The sequence below is a fragment of the Phacochoerus africanus genome, chromosome 14, assembly GCF_016906955.1.
Source record: "Phacochoerus africanus isolate WHEZ1 chromosome 14, ROS_Pafr_v1, whole genome shotgun sequence".
Classification (NCBI taxonomy): Eukaryota; Metazoa; Chordata; class Mammalia; order Artiodactyla; family Suidae; genus Phacochoerus; species Phacochoerus africanus.
Window position 1 is genome coordinate 47482264 of NC_062557.1, and position 16914 is coordinate 47499177.

At 47.2% G+C, this 16914-nt stretch overlaps 1 protein-coding gene across 2 annotated transcripts in view; it reads right to left on the reverse strand.

The window, feature by feature from the left end:
- Nucleotides 1-167: 167 nt before the first annotated feature.
- PRPF8 (pre-mRNA processing factor 8) overlaps nt 168-16914 on the reverse strand; it is a 32090-nt gene continuing 15343 nt past the window's right edge. For both annotated transcript variants that reach the window (XM_047758727.1, XM_047758728.1), the window contains exons 25-43: nt 10263-10510; nt 9988-10167; nt 9218-9353; nt 8784-8953; nt 8481-8610; nt 8209-8355; nt 7864-8024; nt 7376-7567; nt 6898-7135; nt 6634-6762; nt 5206-5319; nt 4948-5121; nt 4464-4657; nt 3521-3760; nt 2998-3139; nt 1234-1374; nt 963-1102; nt 657-859; nt 168-499 (exon numbers count right to left, since the gene is read on the reverse strand). In XM_047758727.1, the coding sequence (XP_047614683.1) occupies nt 345-499; nt 657-859; nt 963-1102; nt 1234-1374; nt 2998-3139; nt 3521-3760; nt 4464-4657; nt 4948-5121; nt 5206-5319; nt 6634-6762; nt 6898-7135; nt 7376-7567; nt 7864-8024; nt 8209-8355; nt 8481-8610; nt 8784-8953; nt 9218-9353; nt 9988-10167; nt 10263-10510 (3234 nt within the window). In that variant the 3' untranslated portion in view covers nt 168-344. The remainder of the gene's footprint in view (nt 500-656; nt 860-962; nt 1103-1233; nt 1375-2997; nt 3140-3520; nt 3761-4463; nt 4658-4947; nt 5122-5205; nt 5320-6633; nt 6763-6897; nt 7136-7375; nt 7568-7863; nt 8025-8208; nt 8356-8480; nt 8611-8783; nt 8954-9217; nt 9354-9987; nt 10168-10262; nt 10511-16914) is intronic.

The window sequence follows — 16914 nt, forward strand, 5'->3', positions numbered from 1 at the left end:
GGTCCAAGTCCCCTTTAGTTCTGAGTCTAGAGGATACTTACCCCCACAGCTCCCTGAACAGCGGGCCTCAAGAACCAGTCCCACGCCCTGCTGTCAACAAGTCCTGCCTATTATCCCTACATCCAGAATTAGAGCTCAGGGTAAAAAAAAAAAACCTCAAAAACCCCTATTTATACAAAATTTATTATTACACTTTGTTCAGAATTACAAGTCACAGGAGATCAACAACATAATAAGCACAAAACAGAGGAAAAAGGGGCCAAGCTGCTGAATGTCACCAGCTTGTCTGTGGGGGTAAAAGGCTCTAGCCTTAGGGGAGTCTGAAGCAGGGGGTGAGGGGACAACTAGGCATAGAGGTCCTCTCGGTCCGCCGAGTAGACCTCACCCTCCTGCAGGAGAGCGAAGTTGAGGAAGTGGGAAGGTCGGTGCACCTCGTGGTAGAACTCTTTGGGGTTTGCCAGCTGCAGCTCATACTTCATGTTGGGATCATGCCGGACACCTTGGAGTAGAAGGAAATGTCTCATGTGGACAAGGTCCACCTGCCTCACCCAGCCCGGGCCATCTCCAAACCAGAGTCTGGCCCTAAGGACTAAGGGTGGTGGCCTAACCCCAGCCTCACTTCCAGCCCCCCTCCCCCCCTGCAATGCCCCACATACCCATAAAGTTGTAGTTCCATGAGGACTGGGCAGGGACCATAAAGAAGCCGAGGAAGCGGTCTGACAGTAGCATCTGGACCCTCTCGTAGTGCGACGGTAGGTAGCCCTTGGGGTTGTTGCCCTTGTCTGTGTTCTGGCGGCCCCATTCATAGCCACTGGGGGTCAGCTTGTAGGCTGTCAGGGTGCAGGAGCCTGGTGTGAAGCTGAGGAGGGGTGGGGACAGAGTCAGAGCTCAGGCCACCGTTCTGGGTCCTAACCTGGAACGCCTACCCGACCACGCTTCCTCCCAAGGGGGCCCCAGCCCACCTGCAGGTGATGATGATGGTCTTCTCGCCATCCCAAGATGGGTTGTCAGCCATGATCTTGGCATGGGTGGTGACATCCTGGGGTGACAGCTGGGGGGACTCGTTGGGCTGTGTATGAATCCAACCTAAGGGTTCCATTTCCTATTGGTAGAGCAGTGAAGTTACTTTGAGCCTTGTCCGCAGCCAGGAATCGCACCCATTAGAGTAACATCCTGCCTTCCCTCCACCACTCTGAGAGCAGAGGGCCCCAGTTCACCTGCACCCCCACTGACCTTGAGGTACTCGTGCTGGGGCAGCTGGCCAGGCAGATGCACGGTCTGGTGAGTGCCCCACTGTGGCACCATCACGATGCAGCGGATCTCCTTCACCTGGGGGTTATCTGGTGGACTCACCCCATACAGGTACCCTGCAATCTAGAGACGAGGAGGTCAAAAACCAAAGATTCTTAGTGCCAGCCCAGACGCGTGACTGTCAGCTGTGTCTCATTCGCTTCTCCAAGAACAAGAACAGAGTTTCTCAAAATGCGGTCAGAATCTCCTGCATCAGAAACACCTGGGGTTAAAGAATTCCCTTGCGTCATGGGTCTGGCATTTTTGTCACTGCTGTGGTGAGGGTTCCATCCCTGGCCCAGGAAATTCCACATGCTGTGGGTGCAGCCAAAACCAAAAAAGTTCCCATTGTGGTTCAGCAGTTAACAAACCCAACTAGTATCCATGAGAATGCAGGTTCAATACCTCGCCTCACTCAGTGGGTTAAAGATCCAGCGTTGCCGTGAGCTGTGATGTAGGTCGCAGACGAGGCTCGACTCCCGCGTGGCTGTGGCTCTGGCGTAGGCCGGCGGCTATAGCTCCAATTGGACCCCTAGCCTGGGAACCTCCATATGCCACGGGTGCAGCCCTAAAAAGACAGCAACAATAACAACAACAACAAAAACCAAAACCTGGGATTATTATTCACAATGTTAACCATGGACCTCATCTCAGACTTACCACATCCGAATCTCTTGAGTGGACTCCAGGAATCAGGACCACTCGCACACGCCCCAGTTGATTACTTCAGCACAGCACCACAAACAAACGAGCACAGAGCTCATGCACTTCCACAAGCTGAGTACACTTTTAAAACCAGCTCTAAGCAGTACTTTAAATTTTACACCGTCATGAACAAAAAAACCTGTTTCTATAAACTCACTCACTGCAGGATATTAAAAATCTCAAAATCACCAAGTTGAGGCCACAAACTGGTATTTTATAAAATACGAATTTCACAGATTGTTCGTAAAGTTAACCATCTTTTCATATTATGTTTTCCACCTGCAGTTCCTTTTTTGAAATACTTTCATATTCTTGGCCTATTCTTCTACAGTTTTCTTTGATAAAAATCAACTTCTGAGAATTCCCTATTCTAGATCCTAACATTTTATCTTGGAGTTAATGCAAATATTCCCTTCCTGTTTTTAGTTTGTCTTTTGTGGTATCCTTTGTCATGTACAAGTTATCAATTTTGATGATGGATTTTTGTCTCTTCTTTAAGGTTTTCCCAACACTAAGAAGTAAATATTTTTTCTTGTAATACTCTATAATCATTTTCTCAATTGCCATAGCTTTTTAAGGTTTTGGTATCTGGTGGGGGCCAAAACCCTTCTCACTGTTTTAGCTATCCTTGTGTGTTTACTCATCCGTGAATCTCAAAACCAGCATCTCTAGTTCCAGGAAATCTCAAGTGTTTTAGGCACATACAAATCTGTGGGAGTTTCCATTGTGGTGCAGCAGAAACAAACCTGACTAGTAACCAGGAGGATGCGGGTTTGATCCCTGGCCTCGCTCAGTGGGTCAAGGATCAGGTGTTGCCATGAGCTGTGGTGTAGGTCACAGACCATGGCTCGCATCTGGCGTTGCTGTGGCTGTGGCATAGGCCGGCAGCTACAGCTCTGATTCAGCCCTTAGCCTGGGAACTTCCACATGCCACAGGTATGGCCCTAAAAAAAGCAAAAAAAAAAAAAAATTTCTGTGGCCTACTTGTACACACATACTCACTTGGGCCCGAAGGTCAGATATGCAGATAAACTTCTTGAGCACATTCTTGGGAAGGATGTAGGTATAACCAGTCTCCTTGATATCATCAGATGAAACATAGATGTGATTGGTCCTTAGGTGCAGGTTGGCAGCAGAGATGGCCCTAAAAACAGGTAGGGAATGTTGGGTGCTGTTTCTTCTCTTTTTTCTTTTTTTTTTTTTAAGGGCCACATCTGTGGCATATGGAAGTTCCCAGGCTGGGGGCTGAATCTGAGCTGCAGTTACCGGCCTACGTCACAGCCACAGCAATGCCAGATCTGAGCTGCATCTGTGACTCATGCTGCAGCTTGCAGCAACGCTGGATCTTTAACCCACTGAGCTGAGGCCAGGGATTGAACCCGCATCCTCATGGATACTAGTTGGGTTTTTAGCCCACTGAGCCACAACGGGGTCTCTCGAATGTTGTCATTTCTCAGCACAAGCACCTCAGGTAGCATCGGCAGTCCTTCCCGTCCCTATCCCTCTTGCCCCTTATAGTTAGTACCTGACCCTCCATTCTGTCTTAGATGAGAAAGTCTGGGTCTCATAGTTGCTGGTGGTAGAGGTGATGATCTCGTCACCGTGCTTGTTGACAGTACGCGTCTGGGTCGCAGTCAGCTGCGACTGTTCCTTGGTCTGCTTCTCAATCTCAGCTATCTGCTGCCGCTGCTGTGATGGTGCTGAGATCTCCATACCCAGGATGATGTCTCGAATTTCTGATTGTGTCAGCGACGCCACATTCACACTGTGGAGAGAGTGTGGGTCACACCACAAGGATCCTTTCCCCTTGGTCACTTAGGTGTGCCCCAATGGCAAGAGCGTAACTTGGTGGAGAAGGGAGCCCATATTCTTATCCCAGACCATCCTCAAGTGACACTTGCAAAGGGAGTGTGAAGTGGAAATATACTAATACTGATAAGATGGGTCACATCCCAGGCTGGCCCTGTGCCTGTACACCTTTCAGCCATGCTCAAACCTGCTCAGCATCCATACCTCCCACTCTCCCTCAACAAAAAGTGCCCCGGCACCAGAAAACACTCAAAAATGGAAATCCTAGAACAAGTTCTCAGAGTTACCCTTACTGTGCGTCTGGGAATCTATGGGCTTTTTGACTGCCACAATGACAAAGACGGAGAAACAAGGAAGGTGTGGGCACACGCTATTAGCAGTGGTACCTGGGGGTCTGGGCTGCTAGAACTTCCTGTAATGTATGGACGGTACAGAAATGCGCTTCTCGATATGGCAACGGAGCGTCTCCTGAGCCAGGCCCGAGTCAGCCTGAGCCCGGACACATGGACATTTCCACACCACGTGAACACCCTGCCTACCCAGGCATCGCCGGACGATTTCTTGAGAAATTTCTGAGCTGAAAATGTTTCAAAACCCCCTGAAACCATGTACTAAGCCGCCCATGGCCCCCGTTCTGGACGTCCCATCTGTCTCCTCACTTGTTTTTCTTGCCGTAGTCGGCCAAGATGAGGTCCTTGAGCTGCACCTCCACCTTGATCCACTCCTCGTCAGTCAGAGTGGGCCAGATGTGGTGTGGTTCCGTGATCGTCGTCTTGTCTGGCTTCAGGATCACCTTCGCCCGGTCGTTATTCACATGCAGGGCGCGCAGAATCAGGATGAGGCGGGAGAAAGCCTGGGGAGAGATGCGGCAGGTCAGCCCTTGATGGTCGGGTTCCCCGCTCCTGATCCCATCCTTTCAGGAGACCCAGGAACTGGTTTCAGACTCTGAGGTGCCCCACTCAGCTCCCTCGCCGTACGCCAACTTGACATGCAGTCCCGTATCCACTGACCCACCCACAGGCTCAAGATGTGAAAATGGCTCCCTGAGGGGCCTGTGGGCAAAGCTAAGGCACAGGATCTCCCTGTGACCCCCAAACCTACCCCTCTTAGACAAGTGACCCTCCTCAAGAGGTGACTTCATACCGTGTAAGACGAGATGGTCTTGAGCCAGTCATCGTAGAGGTTAAAGAGAACCATCTGCGGTTCAGTGGCTTTAAGGATGAGATCCCCAAACTTTTCCACCTTGAGACAAGCCTGGAAGGGGAGCTGGAGCTCTGAGCCTTTGATCACGATATTGGGGAAGTCCAGCAAGTGCACCTGAAACAAGATCAAGTCCAAGTCAAGAAACAGAGTCAGCAGATCTCAGCCCTCTTTTCTTCTACCGCATCCACCACCTCTCACCTCCAGTGGATCCAGCATGCCCTTCCTGGTGACAATGATCTGCTTGGGCTGCTCCTCCACCGGCAAAGATCGGATCAGGGCGGCCACTTCCTCGGCTGTCTTCCACTTAGCCAACTAAAAAGCAAGCGTAAAGGGAGTGGAAATTGAGTCAATGAGAACAAAAGATCCCAGCCCTGAAACAATCCAACTATGTTTCTACTGTGCACTGCTACTGGAATGGAGGTACTCCAGAGGGATAGATAAAAGCAAACCATGGCCTTGCCCCAAAGAATGTTTCGACCTAGCTGGCCAGACAAAACTCATACAAAATAATACCCTAAGCCCGTATTTGATTATATACTACACTACGTCGGGGACTAAAGAAACTAAGGCTAAAGGTCATAAAAAGTTGCACAAAGAAAGAGATCTTGAGGGATGAGTAAGACAGTGATTAACAGAACAAAGAGGAAAGTTCATTCTAGAAGGAAGGATCTGGGAGCAAAGCCAAAGAAGGGAAGATGGGCATCAGGGTTTTGGGGTACCAGGATCCTGAACCCACTGCCAGAAGAAACATGCTATGGAGGAAGAGAAACTGTGGCTGCACAGCTTCCTAGACATTAGGAATCTAGGAAACCAAAGAGTTAATTTGACAAAAAAAAAAGGGGGGGTTACCAAAGGATGAGGTGGAGAAGAGATTTGGTGAGAATGATGTTTTACGAATGCTTGCTCCTGGAGTTCCCATCATAGCTAAGTGGTTAATGAGCCCAACTAGCATCCATGAGTATGTGGGTTCAACTCCCGGCCTCACCAGTGGGTTAAGGATTTGGCGTTGCCCTGAGCTGTGGTGCAGTTTGCAGACACGCTCGGATCCTGCACTGCTGTGGCTATGGTGTACGTCGGCAGCTACAGCTCCAATGAGACCCCTAGCCTAGGAACCTCCATATGCCACAAGTGTGGCCCTAAAAAGACCAAAGACATTAAAAATAAATAAGTAAGAATGCTTGCTCCCTTTAGAAGGATGATTTCTGGCAGTCTTCTTCAAGACAGATTGGAGATGGGACATTCAAGAAGCAGAGAAGCCAGCTAGAGGGCAATGAAGAACCTCAAACACTCTTGGATCTCTTCCTGTTGTTTTTTGGCCACACTCGAGGGAAGTGGAAGTTTCCAGGCCAGGGAATGAACTGGCGCCACATCCGTGACCTGAGCCACAGCAGTGAGAATGCCTGACCCTAACCCACTGAGTCACCTGGGAACTCCGCTCCTGGACCTCTTATAGAAGAACACACTTCCAAAGTTAAGTAATTCGGGGGAAAAGTTTAAATGAAATGTCTTCAATCTTACAAGGAGAGAAACAGAAGACTCTCACTCTTGTACACACACCCCCATCTACATACCAAAGAATAAGAGGCGGCAAGGTTCTCCAGCCTCTCCACACTTTAACAGGCTCACCTGCCCCAGACGCTTCTGTCCAGCCCACACAGACGTGTGAATGATCTTGAGGAACAGCTGCCCCGTGCGTGGGTTGAAGATGAAGATGGCCCCATTGATGGGCTTGGTGGTCAAGTTCCCTTCGAAGGTCTGAAGAATGATTACGTCAGTTAGCAAAGTCTAGACACAACCATCCTGCCTTCATTCCAAGACACACACCCTTGCCTTACCGCCCCCACAGGCAAACACAGAGTCCCACAGCCCCATGCTGCGTCTTGCCCTCACCTTATGGATAGTCACTCTGTAGACATTAGTGTCATCCACAAACCAGATAATCTGGTTGGAGAAGAGTTCACCATAGTTCTGAGAGGACAGATAGGGCTCAGTGGGCTCAGAAGAGTAGAGCTGCAACCCCTTACGGATCCGTTCCCGTAACACATACAAGGCAGGGTTTGCCTTCATGATTTTGGCCATGGCCTGCTGTATGAGAGGCTTGCTGCCAGGGAACCAGTTTCCATAGGCACTGTGAGGGTGGACAAGGCAAGAAAAGTTAAGACCAGGCCAGCAGTCCCAGGAACAAGGCAAATCGCGACTCTATAGTGAAAGAAAAGACTGCTGGCCAGGCTGGCTGTCTGCTCATTACACGCAGTCAGTGACCTAGAGGAGAAAAGAGCCAAATCTCATCTCACCTGGACAAACTTAAAACACGTCTATATATTAAAGTATGTGGCTGACGGATACATGCTTCTCAGCCCCAACTTACCTATGCAGGTTATAGGCCAGGTCAATGGCAATGAGCACGCCCGTGGGTGAAGGGTAGATACTCATATTGTCTGTGGTGTAGTCTAAGAACTTGGCCCGGGCGTAGCGCTCAATGTCATGAGAGTCATAGTCCCCCCAGCGCAACTGGATGTCAATCCAATACTTCTGAGTGGTGGTGCTGTCCATCACATCCCTGAGGGTGGAGAGGGGTCAGAAGCGTAGGCTTCCAGGCAGACACAAGCACAACCAACATCCCCAGAACCACGAGAACTCTCAATCACTACATCTGCATCTCAAAACCTACCCCTCTGCCTGTTCCAGACCAACAAGACCCATGAGAGAATCAGCAGACGTAGTTGAGGATGATGGCAAGATCCAGGGGCAGCACTGGCTCCAAGTTAGACAGCCAGGGACAATTCCTCAAGTACGCTAGGAGAACGGTAAAACTAAGGTTCTTGGATGCCTGCGGCTGGGTCAAAGGGCACTTACTTGGAGTCTGCCAACAACGAGGGCCGGGAGACATTCCACTTGTAGGAGGCAAAGAGCAGGATATCTGCGCACGAAGAGTTCATCTTATAGGACTTTCGGGGGTGGATGGTCTCCTTCTGTACCGTCTCGATTTCCAGTGCATCCAGTTCCTGATCAAACACCTGGAGGCCAAGGTGGAAAGGTTACGACTTTTATGGAAGCCCACTTACAGAAGCTAAGATAATGCGGCCCCTGGTACCACAATAGAAGTTTCATCCTTGGAGCTTCAAGGGTGGATTCCGCACACTCCAAAGAGGAAGCTGACTTGAGTTTCTGTGGCATCCCCCACCCTCGATTCTAGCCTACCTGACACAAGTCCATAACGATGCTCTCGTGGATCTTCTGCCACAAGTGAGCTCGGAAGATCTGGATGAGGGAGATCTTCAGGGTGGGGATCTTGCCGTGCATGAAGATGCCCGTCAGGTCCAGCTGCACCTGAAAGCCTACGTACACCTGACAGGAAAACGAGAGGGACACTAGAGGCCAAGGGACTGTGGTTCTCAGGACATAATCAAGGAAGAAGAAATTCTTGTTTCCAGCTGCCCATCTCCCATGTCTACTGATCACACCACACTCACGTTGGCTCGGTTGATGGTTGGGGACCACCAGAGGGTGAATCTACGATTGGGAATCTGGTTCAGTCCAGATCGCTGAGCGTTGGTTAGCTTCTTCCACTTCATAGACTCCTCGAAACCACTGGCCTTCTCCCTGGGAAGCAGAAGAACAAGGGAGTCACGTCCCGCCACCCCCCAGAACACTGCCCTCCCCCCGGGCTGGCTGACTGGGAAACACCGCAGCAGAAACCAAAGGCACAGAAGGGATTGAGCTCAGAGGGCTGTGACATAGGAGAGGTCGCTCTAAGGGGACGGCAGACTCCTTACCAGAAAAGCCCTTCCCAGGTAGGGAAGTACGTGCCCTTGAAGAGCGTGTGTTCCAGGATGCCTTCCACACCACCCAGGGCCTGGATCATGTCTGTACGGTAGTTGTTCAGGTTCCAGAGCTTCCCGTCATGCCGCTGGTGTGTCCACCAAAACGGGTTCTGCTTCAAAACCTACATGGCAAGGCAGGTACGGTCAAGCTTCTGGGTGCTCACCGCCCTAGGTTCCTGGCATGGCCACAGATTCTTTCTCTCTTTCTTTTTAGGGCTGCACTTGCACCATACGGAAATTCCCTGGGTAGGCACTGAACTGGAGCTGCAGCTGCTGACCAACCCCACAGCCGCAGCCACAGCAGATCCAAGCCATACCTGTGACCTCTACCTCACGGCCACCGATTCTAATTCAGGGAAACTCTCTCCATCATCCCCTTCCCGTACCTGGTACTGCTTAAAGTCAGTGCGAACACGCCAGCCCTTATCATAAGCCAGCGTGTGCCGGTCCTTCTGGAAGAGGGTGTTGATTCGAGGAATACCACGATCCCATGAATCTTCTAGATCTTCTAAGGTCAGTCGTCTGCCAAGGAGAAAAGATCAAACGTACGCTTGTATGAAGAGTTTAGCATTTCTCCCTCGCCAAGGATAAAGAGGGTCACACACCGGACCTACTTCCAACTTTTTTGGTTTGTTTTTCTTTTTCAGACACACGCACAGCATATGGAAGTTTCCAGGCCAGTGAACACATCTGAGTTGCAGGTGCAACCTACACCACAGCTGCGGCAATACCAGATCCTTAACCCACTGCACTGGGCCAGGGATCAAACCCGTGCCACCACAGAGACAACACTGGATCATCAACCCACTGCACCACAGTGGGGACTCCCTAAAACCTACTTCCTTGACTCCAGAAAAATATGACATGCTGGAGTTCCTGTCATGTCTCAGAGGAAACAAATCTGACTAGTATCCATGAGGATGTGGGTTCGATCTCTGCCTGCTCAGTGGGTAAAGGATCGGTTGTTGCCATGAGCTGTGGTGTAGACCAGCAGCTACAACTCCAATTCGACCCCGAGCCTGGGAAACTCCATATGCTGCAGGTGGGGCCCTAGAAAGACCAAAAAAAAAAAAGAGAGAGACATTCTCTGACCTCCACACAGGGCTCAACGGTCACCCTCCCCAAACAGGACTGCTATGCCCTCCTGGATGCCCACCTGTTCTGAGCAATGGCCTCTTGTCTCTTGAGTGCATACTCAGCCCAGACCCGCTGAGAATCAATGAACTCACTCTCCCATGGCTGTATGTAGCGATACAAGTTGGGAATCAACTGGTCTTCTTCATGGCTCATTCCTGAACGAAAGTGTGTGATACCTACATCTGTCTGCTTGGACCACCTGTTTGGGGGCACAACCAAGATTAGAAAAATACTACAGGCTGAAAATAAACATCCCCTTTCCTCAGGGTCTAGCAAGATTCAGCCAAGGCCTACCTGAGGTCAGACTGGGGGATGAGCACATGCCCCATTGAGAGCATTCCAAGTCCACCCAACTCCTTAGGCGTGTAGAACACGACAGGGGGGAACCGACTTGGCATCTTGGAGTTGAGGCCAATCTTAATCCGTGTCTGGATCTTGTTCTCACACTTCACCAGCAGGTCCAGGAGCTCCTGGGTGTTCACCACAGCCTCCCGAAAGTATGTCATAAGGCCAATAAGAGCTGTGTTCCATTTATTCACAATCTGAAGAGAGGGAAAAAGAAGTAAATTACAGATAAGCCATTGGGGGAAGAGGGTGTGTGGCTGGGGTCCACTAGAGACAATTAGTTATATTCTCCCTAGTTTCTCAAAGAGGATTTGAGCTCAGTGTCATTAGGGGAAGTATGTATAAACCAAAATCACTATGAGGTACTACTTAACACTCACTGGAATAGCTAAAAGACAGTGACAAGAGTTATCAAGGATGTGGAGAAGATGGAACTCTCACATACTGCTATTGGGAATACGAAATGGTGCAGCCACACTGAAACAGTCTGGCAGTTCCTCAGAATGTTAAACAGAGCTCCCATATGACCCAACTCCTAGGTGTATACCGCAGAGACGTGAATACTTAAGTCCACACAAAAATGTGTACACAAATATTTACGATAGCATTATTCGTAACAGCCAAAAAGTAAGAAAAAACCCAAATGTCCATCGACTAACAAAAAACAAAATGTGGTACAGCCACATAACAGAATATAATTTAGCCATGAAAAGAACTGGAACACTGATACGTGTTACCACATGGATGAATCTTGAAAACATTATGCTGGAGTTCCCGACGTGGTGCAGTGGTTAACGAATCCGACTAGGAACCATGAGGTTGCGGGTTTGGTCCCTGCCCTTGCTCAGTGGGTTAAGGATCCGGCGTTGCCGTGAGCTGTGGTGTAGGTTGCAGATGCGGCTTGGATCCCGCGTTGCTGTGGCTCTGGCGTAGGCCAGTTGCTACAGCTCCGATTCGACGCCTAGCCTGGGAACCTCCATATACCACGGGAGCGGCCCAAAGAAATAGCAAAAAGACAAAAAAAAAAAAAGAAAAAGAAAAAGAAAACATTATGCTAAATGAAAGAAGCTAGACAAAGAAGGACACATATATGATCCAAGTATATGAAATGTCCAGAATAAATAAATACACATAGACAGAAAGTAGATTAGTGGTTGTCAGGGGTTGGGAACAGGGAGGGCTAAGGGGAGTGAGTGACTGCTAATGGATATAGGGTGTCTTTTTGGGGTGATGAAAATGTTCTGGAATTAGTGGTGATGGCTGCACAATTTTATGCACATACTGTAAACCACTAAATTGTACACTTAAAAAATGTGAATTGCATATCAATAAAAACAAATTTATAAAGATTGTTAAAATAAGACCAAATATACTAAGTAATCTCGGTGGGTACAGGGGAAACAGGGTAATAAAAACTGATGGAGAGGGTGCTCCTGCTATGGCACAGCAGGTTAAGGTCTCAGCATTCCCGTAGCTGTGGCGTAGGTCACAGCTGCAGCTCCAATTTAACCCCTAGCCCGGGAATTTCTATATGCCCCAGATGCGGCCATTAATAAATAAACAATGAGAGAAAAAATGAAATAGAGAGACTAAAAAAAAAAAAAAATCAATGAAACTAAGCTGATTTTCTGAAAACCATAATAAAATTGATAAGCTTTTAGCCAGCCTCATCAAGAAAAAAAAGAGCACCCCAATAAAATCAGAAATGAAAGAGAGTTACAACACCACAGAAATACAGATAATCATCAGAGATTACTACAAACAATTACACACCAATAAACAAGACCAACTATAAGGAGTTCCGGTTGTGGCTTAGCAGTAACAAACACAACTAGGATTCCTGAGGACTTGGGTTTGATCCCTGGCCTCGCTCAGGGGGTTAAGGATCCGGGGTTGGTGTGAGCTGTGGTATAGGTCGCACATGCAGCTTGGATTCTGAGTTGCTGTGGCTGTGGTGTAGGCCAGCAGTTGCAGCTCTGATTCAACCCTTAGCCTGGGAACTTCCACATGCTGTGGGTTTGCCCCTAAAAAGCAAAAAATAAAAAGGGCTTATACCCATCCTTCTTAAATTATTCCAAAAAACTGAAAAAGAAGGAACACCTCTGAACTCCTAAGAGGTGAGTACCACCTTGATACCAAAACCAGGCAAAGACACCAAAGATACACATACACACAGCCCAGTATCACTAATAAATACAGATGCAAAAACCCTCAAAGAACTATTAGCAAACCAAATTCAACGATCTGTTAAAAGGATCATATACTATGATCAAATGGAGTTTATCCCAGGATTTAGAGATGATTCAATATCTGAAAGTCAATCAATGTGATATACCACATTAACAAATTGAATAAACATCATACGATAATCTGAATAGGTGCAGAAAAAGCTTTTGACAAAATTCAACATCCATTTATGACCAAAATTCTCAACAAAGTGGGTATAGAGAAAACATACCTCAACATAATAAAAGCCATATATGACAAGCCACAGGTAACATACTCAATGGTGAAAAGCTGAAAGAATTTCCTCTAAGATCAGGAACAAGACTAGGATGCCCACTCCCATTGCTTTTATTCAACATATTATTGAACAGCCACAGCAACCAGACAAGAGAAAGACATAAAAGAACTCAAAAGTGGAAAGGAAGAAGTATAGCTGTGTAAGTGCGTAAGAAGACATAAAACTATATATAGAAAATCTTGAAGACACACCAAAAAACTATTAGAACTCATCAATTAGGAGTTCCTGTCATGGCTCAGCAGAAACGAATCTGACTAACATCCATGAGGACAAAGGTTCAATCCCTGGCCTCACTCAGTGGGTTAAAGATCTGGTGTTGCTGTGAGCTGTGGTGTAGGTCATCACAGACGTGGTTCAGATCCCAAGTTGCTGTGGCTGTGGTGTAGGCCAGTGACTACAGCTCCAATTCAACCCGGAGCCTGGGAACCTCCATATGCTGCAGGCGTAGCCTTAAAAAAAAAAAAAAAAAGAACTCATTAATTCAGTAATATGGCAGGATACAAAATTAATATACAGAAATCTGTTGCATTTCTGTACACTAACAACTATCAGAAAGAGAAGATTCCCCAATGTGCAGCAGATTAAGGTTCTGGCACTATAACTGCAACGGCTTGGGCTGCTACCGTGGTGTGGGTTCAATCCCTGGCCTGGGAACTTCTGCATGCTGCAGGCACAACCATAGAGGAAAAAAAAAAAAAATAGAAAAAGAAATTAAGGAGTTTCCATGATGGCTCAGCAATTAACAAACCCGATTAGCATTCATGAGGACGCAGGTTCAATCCCTGGCCTCACTCAGTGGGTTAAGGATCCAGCGTTGCTATGAGCTGTATTGTAGGTCACAGACGTGGCTCAGATCCAGCATTGCTGTGGCCCTTGCCTGAGTACTTCCACATGCCACAGATGTGGCCGTAACAAGAAAAAGTAAATAATAAATAAATAAACAACAACCCCATTTATAATTGCATTGAAAAACAAAATAATCACCAAGGAATAAATCAATCCAAAGAGGTAAATGAGCTGTACTTGGAAAACTTTTAAGAATGTGATGAAAGAAAGTAAATGCGGGAGTTCCCGTCATGGCGCAGTGGTTAACGAATCCGACTAGGAACCATGAGGCTGCGGGTTCGATCCCTGGCCTTGCTCAGTGGGTTAAGGATCTGGCATTGCCGTGAGCTGTGGCGTAGGTCGCAGATGCAGCTCGGACCCCGAGTTGCTGTGTCTCTGGCGTAGGCCGGTGGCTACAGCTCCGATTTGACTCCTAGCCTGGGAACCTCCATATGCTGCGGGAGCGGCCCTGGAAAAGGCAAAAAGACCAAAAAGTAAAAATTAAAATAAAATAAAAAAGAATGAAAATTTGCCATTTGCAACAAAACAGAGGGACTTAGAAAGCATAAAATAACTAAGTCAGGGATGTAATGGGCAGCGTAAGGACACTGTGATAACATTGTATGGCGACAGATGGCAACTGGACTGATCCTGGTGACCACTTCGTAATGGATAAAAACAGTGAATCACTCTGTTGTACACCTGAAACCAATGTAATACATTAAGTGAATTATACTTCAATTAAATGAGATCTTGGAGTTCCCACTGTGGTAGAGTATGTTAAGAAACCAACTGCAGGAGTTTCCCCTGCAGCACAACAGTACTGGCAGTGCTTTATTCCCAGAAGGGAACGGATATCAATTCCCAGGCAGTATGACATTCCTTTAAGAATAGCAGAAGTTCCTGGGCATGAGGGGAGGAAAAAAGAGTAATACTGAGTGATTCTGTGTACTATGTGCCATGGTAAGAACTTTACACATATCAAGTCTTCATAAAAGAAAACAAATTCAATTTATATAACCTGCCATATAACACATGACCAACTTGGAAGGGAATGTAGAAAAATAAAAACTGATGGTAGGATGACAGGATTCTGGGTGTTACTCTGAGTTTTATTAATATTTAACTTCTTTTTCCTGCAGATGAAAAAGTAACTGGTAGAAAAATTAATGGGAACTTTTACTGTTATCCTTTTGAACTATGATATATTAGGCTACAAATTTTTCTCCATTTAAAACTAAACATATGGCTGGGGCCGGGGAGATGAACAGGCAGAGAACAGGGTATTTTTAGGGCAGTGAAAATACTCTGTATGATATTTTAATGATGGATATGTATTCTTTTTTTTTTTTTCCTTACTTCCATGCCTACAGCACATGGAAGTTCCTGGGCCAGGGAATCAAACCTGCACCACAGCAGTGACAATGTTAGGTCCTTAACCTGCTAAGCCACAGATGAACTCCAGATACGTGTTCTTAATTTATTTATTTTTAAGGGCCACACCCACAGCATATGGAGGTTTTCAAGCTAGGGGTCCAACTGGAGCTGTAGCCACTGGCCTACGCCACAGCTACAGCAATGCCAGATCCAAGCCGAGTCTGCGACCTACACCACAGCTCACAGCAACGCAGGATCCTTAACCCACTGAGCAAGGCCAGGGATCGAAGCTGCATCCTCATGGATACCAGTCAGATTCGTTTCTGCTGAGCCACAACAGACGTTCCACAGATATGTGTTCTTATACGTTTGTCCAAATCCACAGAATATACACCACCGAGAGTGAACCCTAAGGTAAACTATGGGACTTTGGGTGGTTATGATGTGCCGACATAGGTTTATCCTTGGTAAAAAATGTACCACTTTGGTGACTGATGTTGATAATGGTGGAGGTTATACATGTGGGGGGGAGCAATTACATGGGCGAGCTCTCATTTTTATTATAAATCTGAAATTGCTCTTAGGGGTTTCCCATCGTGGCTCAGCAGAAATGAACCCGACTAGTATCCAGGAGGACATGGGTTCGATCCCTGGCCTCACTCAGTGGGTTAAAGATCCAGTGTTGCCATGAGCTGTGGTGTAGACGCAGCTCAGATCCCAAGTTGCTGTGGCTGTGGTGTAGCCCGGCCACTACAGCTCTGATTCGACCCCTAGCCCAGGAACTTCCATATGCCGCAGGTGCAATAGTAAAAAGATAGCTGGTTAATTCCAGTCTTATTTCATACCGACTACTAGGACTGAAGGGTGGGGTCCTGGCTCCATGCCTGGGCTAGCGCACAGAACATACATAAAGCCAGAACAGCAGCAGCACCTACACTGGTAGCATCAGTAATGATTACAAGTGAGTCCAAGGAGGAAGCAAAATTTTAGAGGGCAAGAATAGGGCTATAAGGTCCAGCTACCTCTAGCCTTACTGGAGATTTCCCTTCTATTAACAACCTTGGCATGATAGAAGACAATATGAGAAGAAGAATGTATATGTATGGAGTTCCCGTCGTGGCGCAGTGGTTAACGAATCCGACTAGGAACCATGAGGTTGCGGGTTCGGTCCCTGCCCTTGCTCAGTGGGTTAACGATCCGGCGTTGCCGTGAGCTGTGGTGTAGGTTGCAGACATGGCTCGGATCCCACGTTGCTGTGGCTCTGGCGTAGGCCAGTTGCTACAGCTCCAATTCAACCCCTAGCCTGGGAACCTCCATATGCCACGGGAGCGGCCCAAGAAATAGCAACAACAACAACAACAAAAAAGACAAAAGACAAAAAAAAAAAAAAGAATGTATATGTATGTATGACTGTGTCTCTTTGCCGTACAGGAGAAATGGACAGAACACTGTAAATCAACTATACTTTAATTAAAAAAAAATGAAAAAGAATGACATATCCAAAGACTATAAATCCATTGGGACAGCACACAAATTGGTGGTTGTCAGGAACTGGGGAGAGGAGACAACAGCAGGGAGAAAGTGCTTATGAGGTATGGGGTTTTACTTTGGAGTAATGGAAATATTTTGGCAAGAGATAAAGGTGGAGGGTGTACAGCATCATGAGTGTACTAAATGTCATGAACTCGGTCATTTAAAGTGCTTCATTTCTTATGCAAATTTCATGTCAATAAATTAAAAAGTCAATTCTAGAATGCTGGCCAAAGTATAAATAAAAATTACTGGTATGAAAAAAATTTAAAAAGAAACCAAACCTAGGAAGATGAAGAAATTTTCCTTTCTTCTTTTTTGGCTGCACCTTTAATTCCCCTGCTT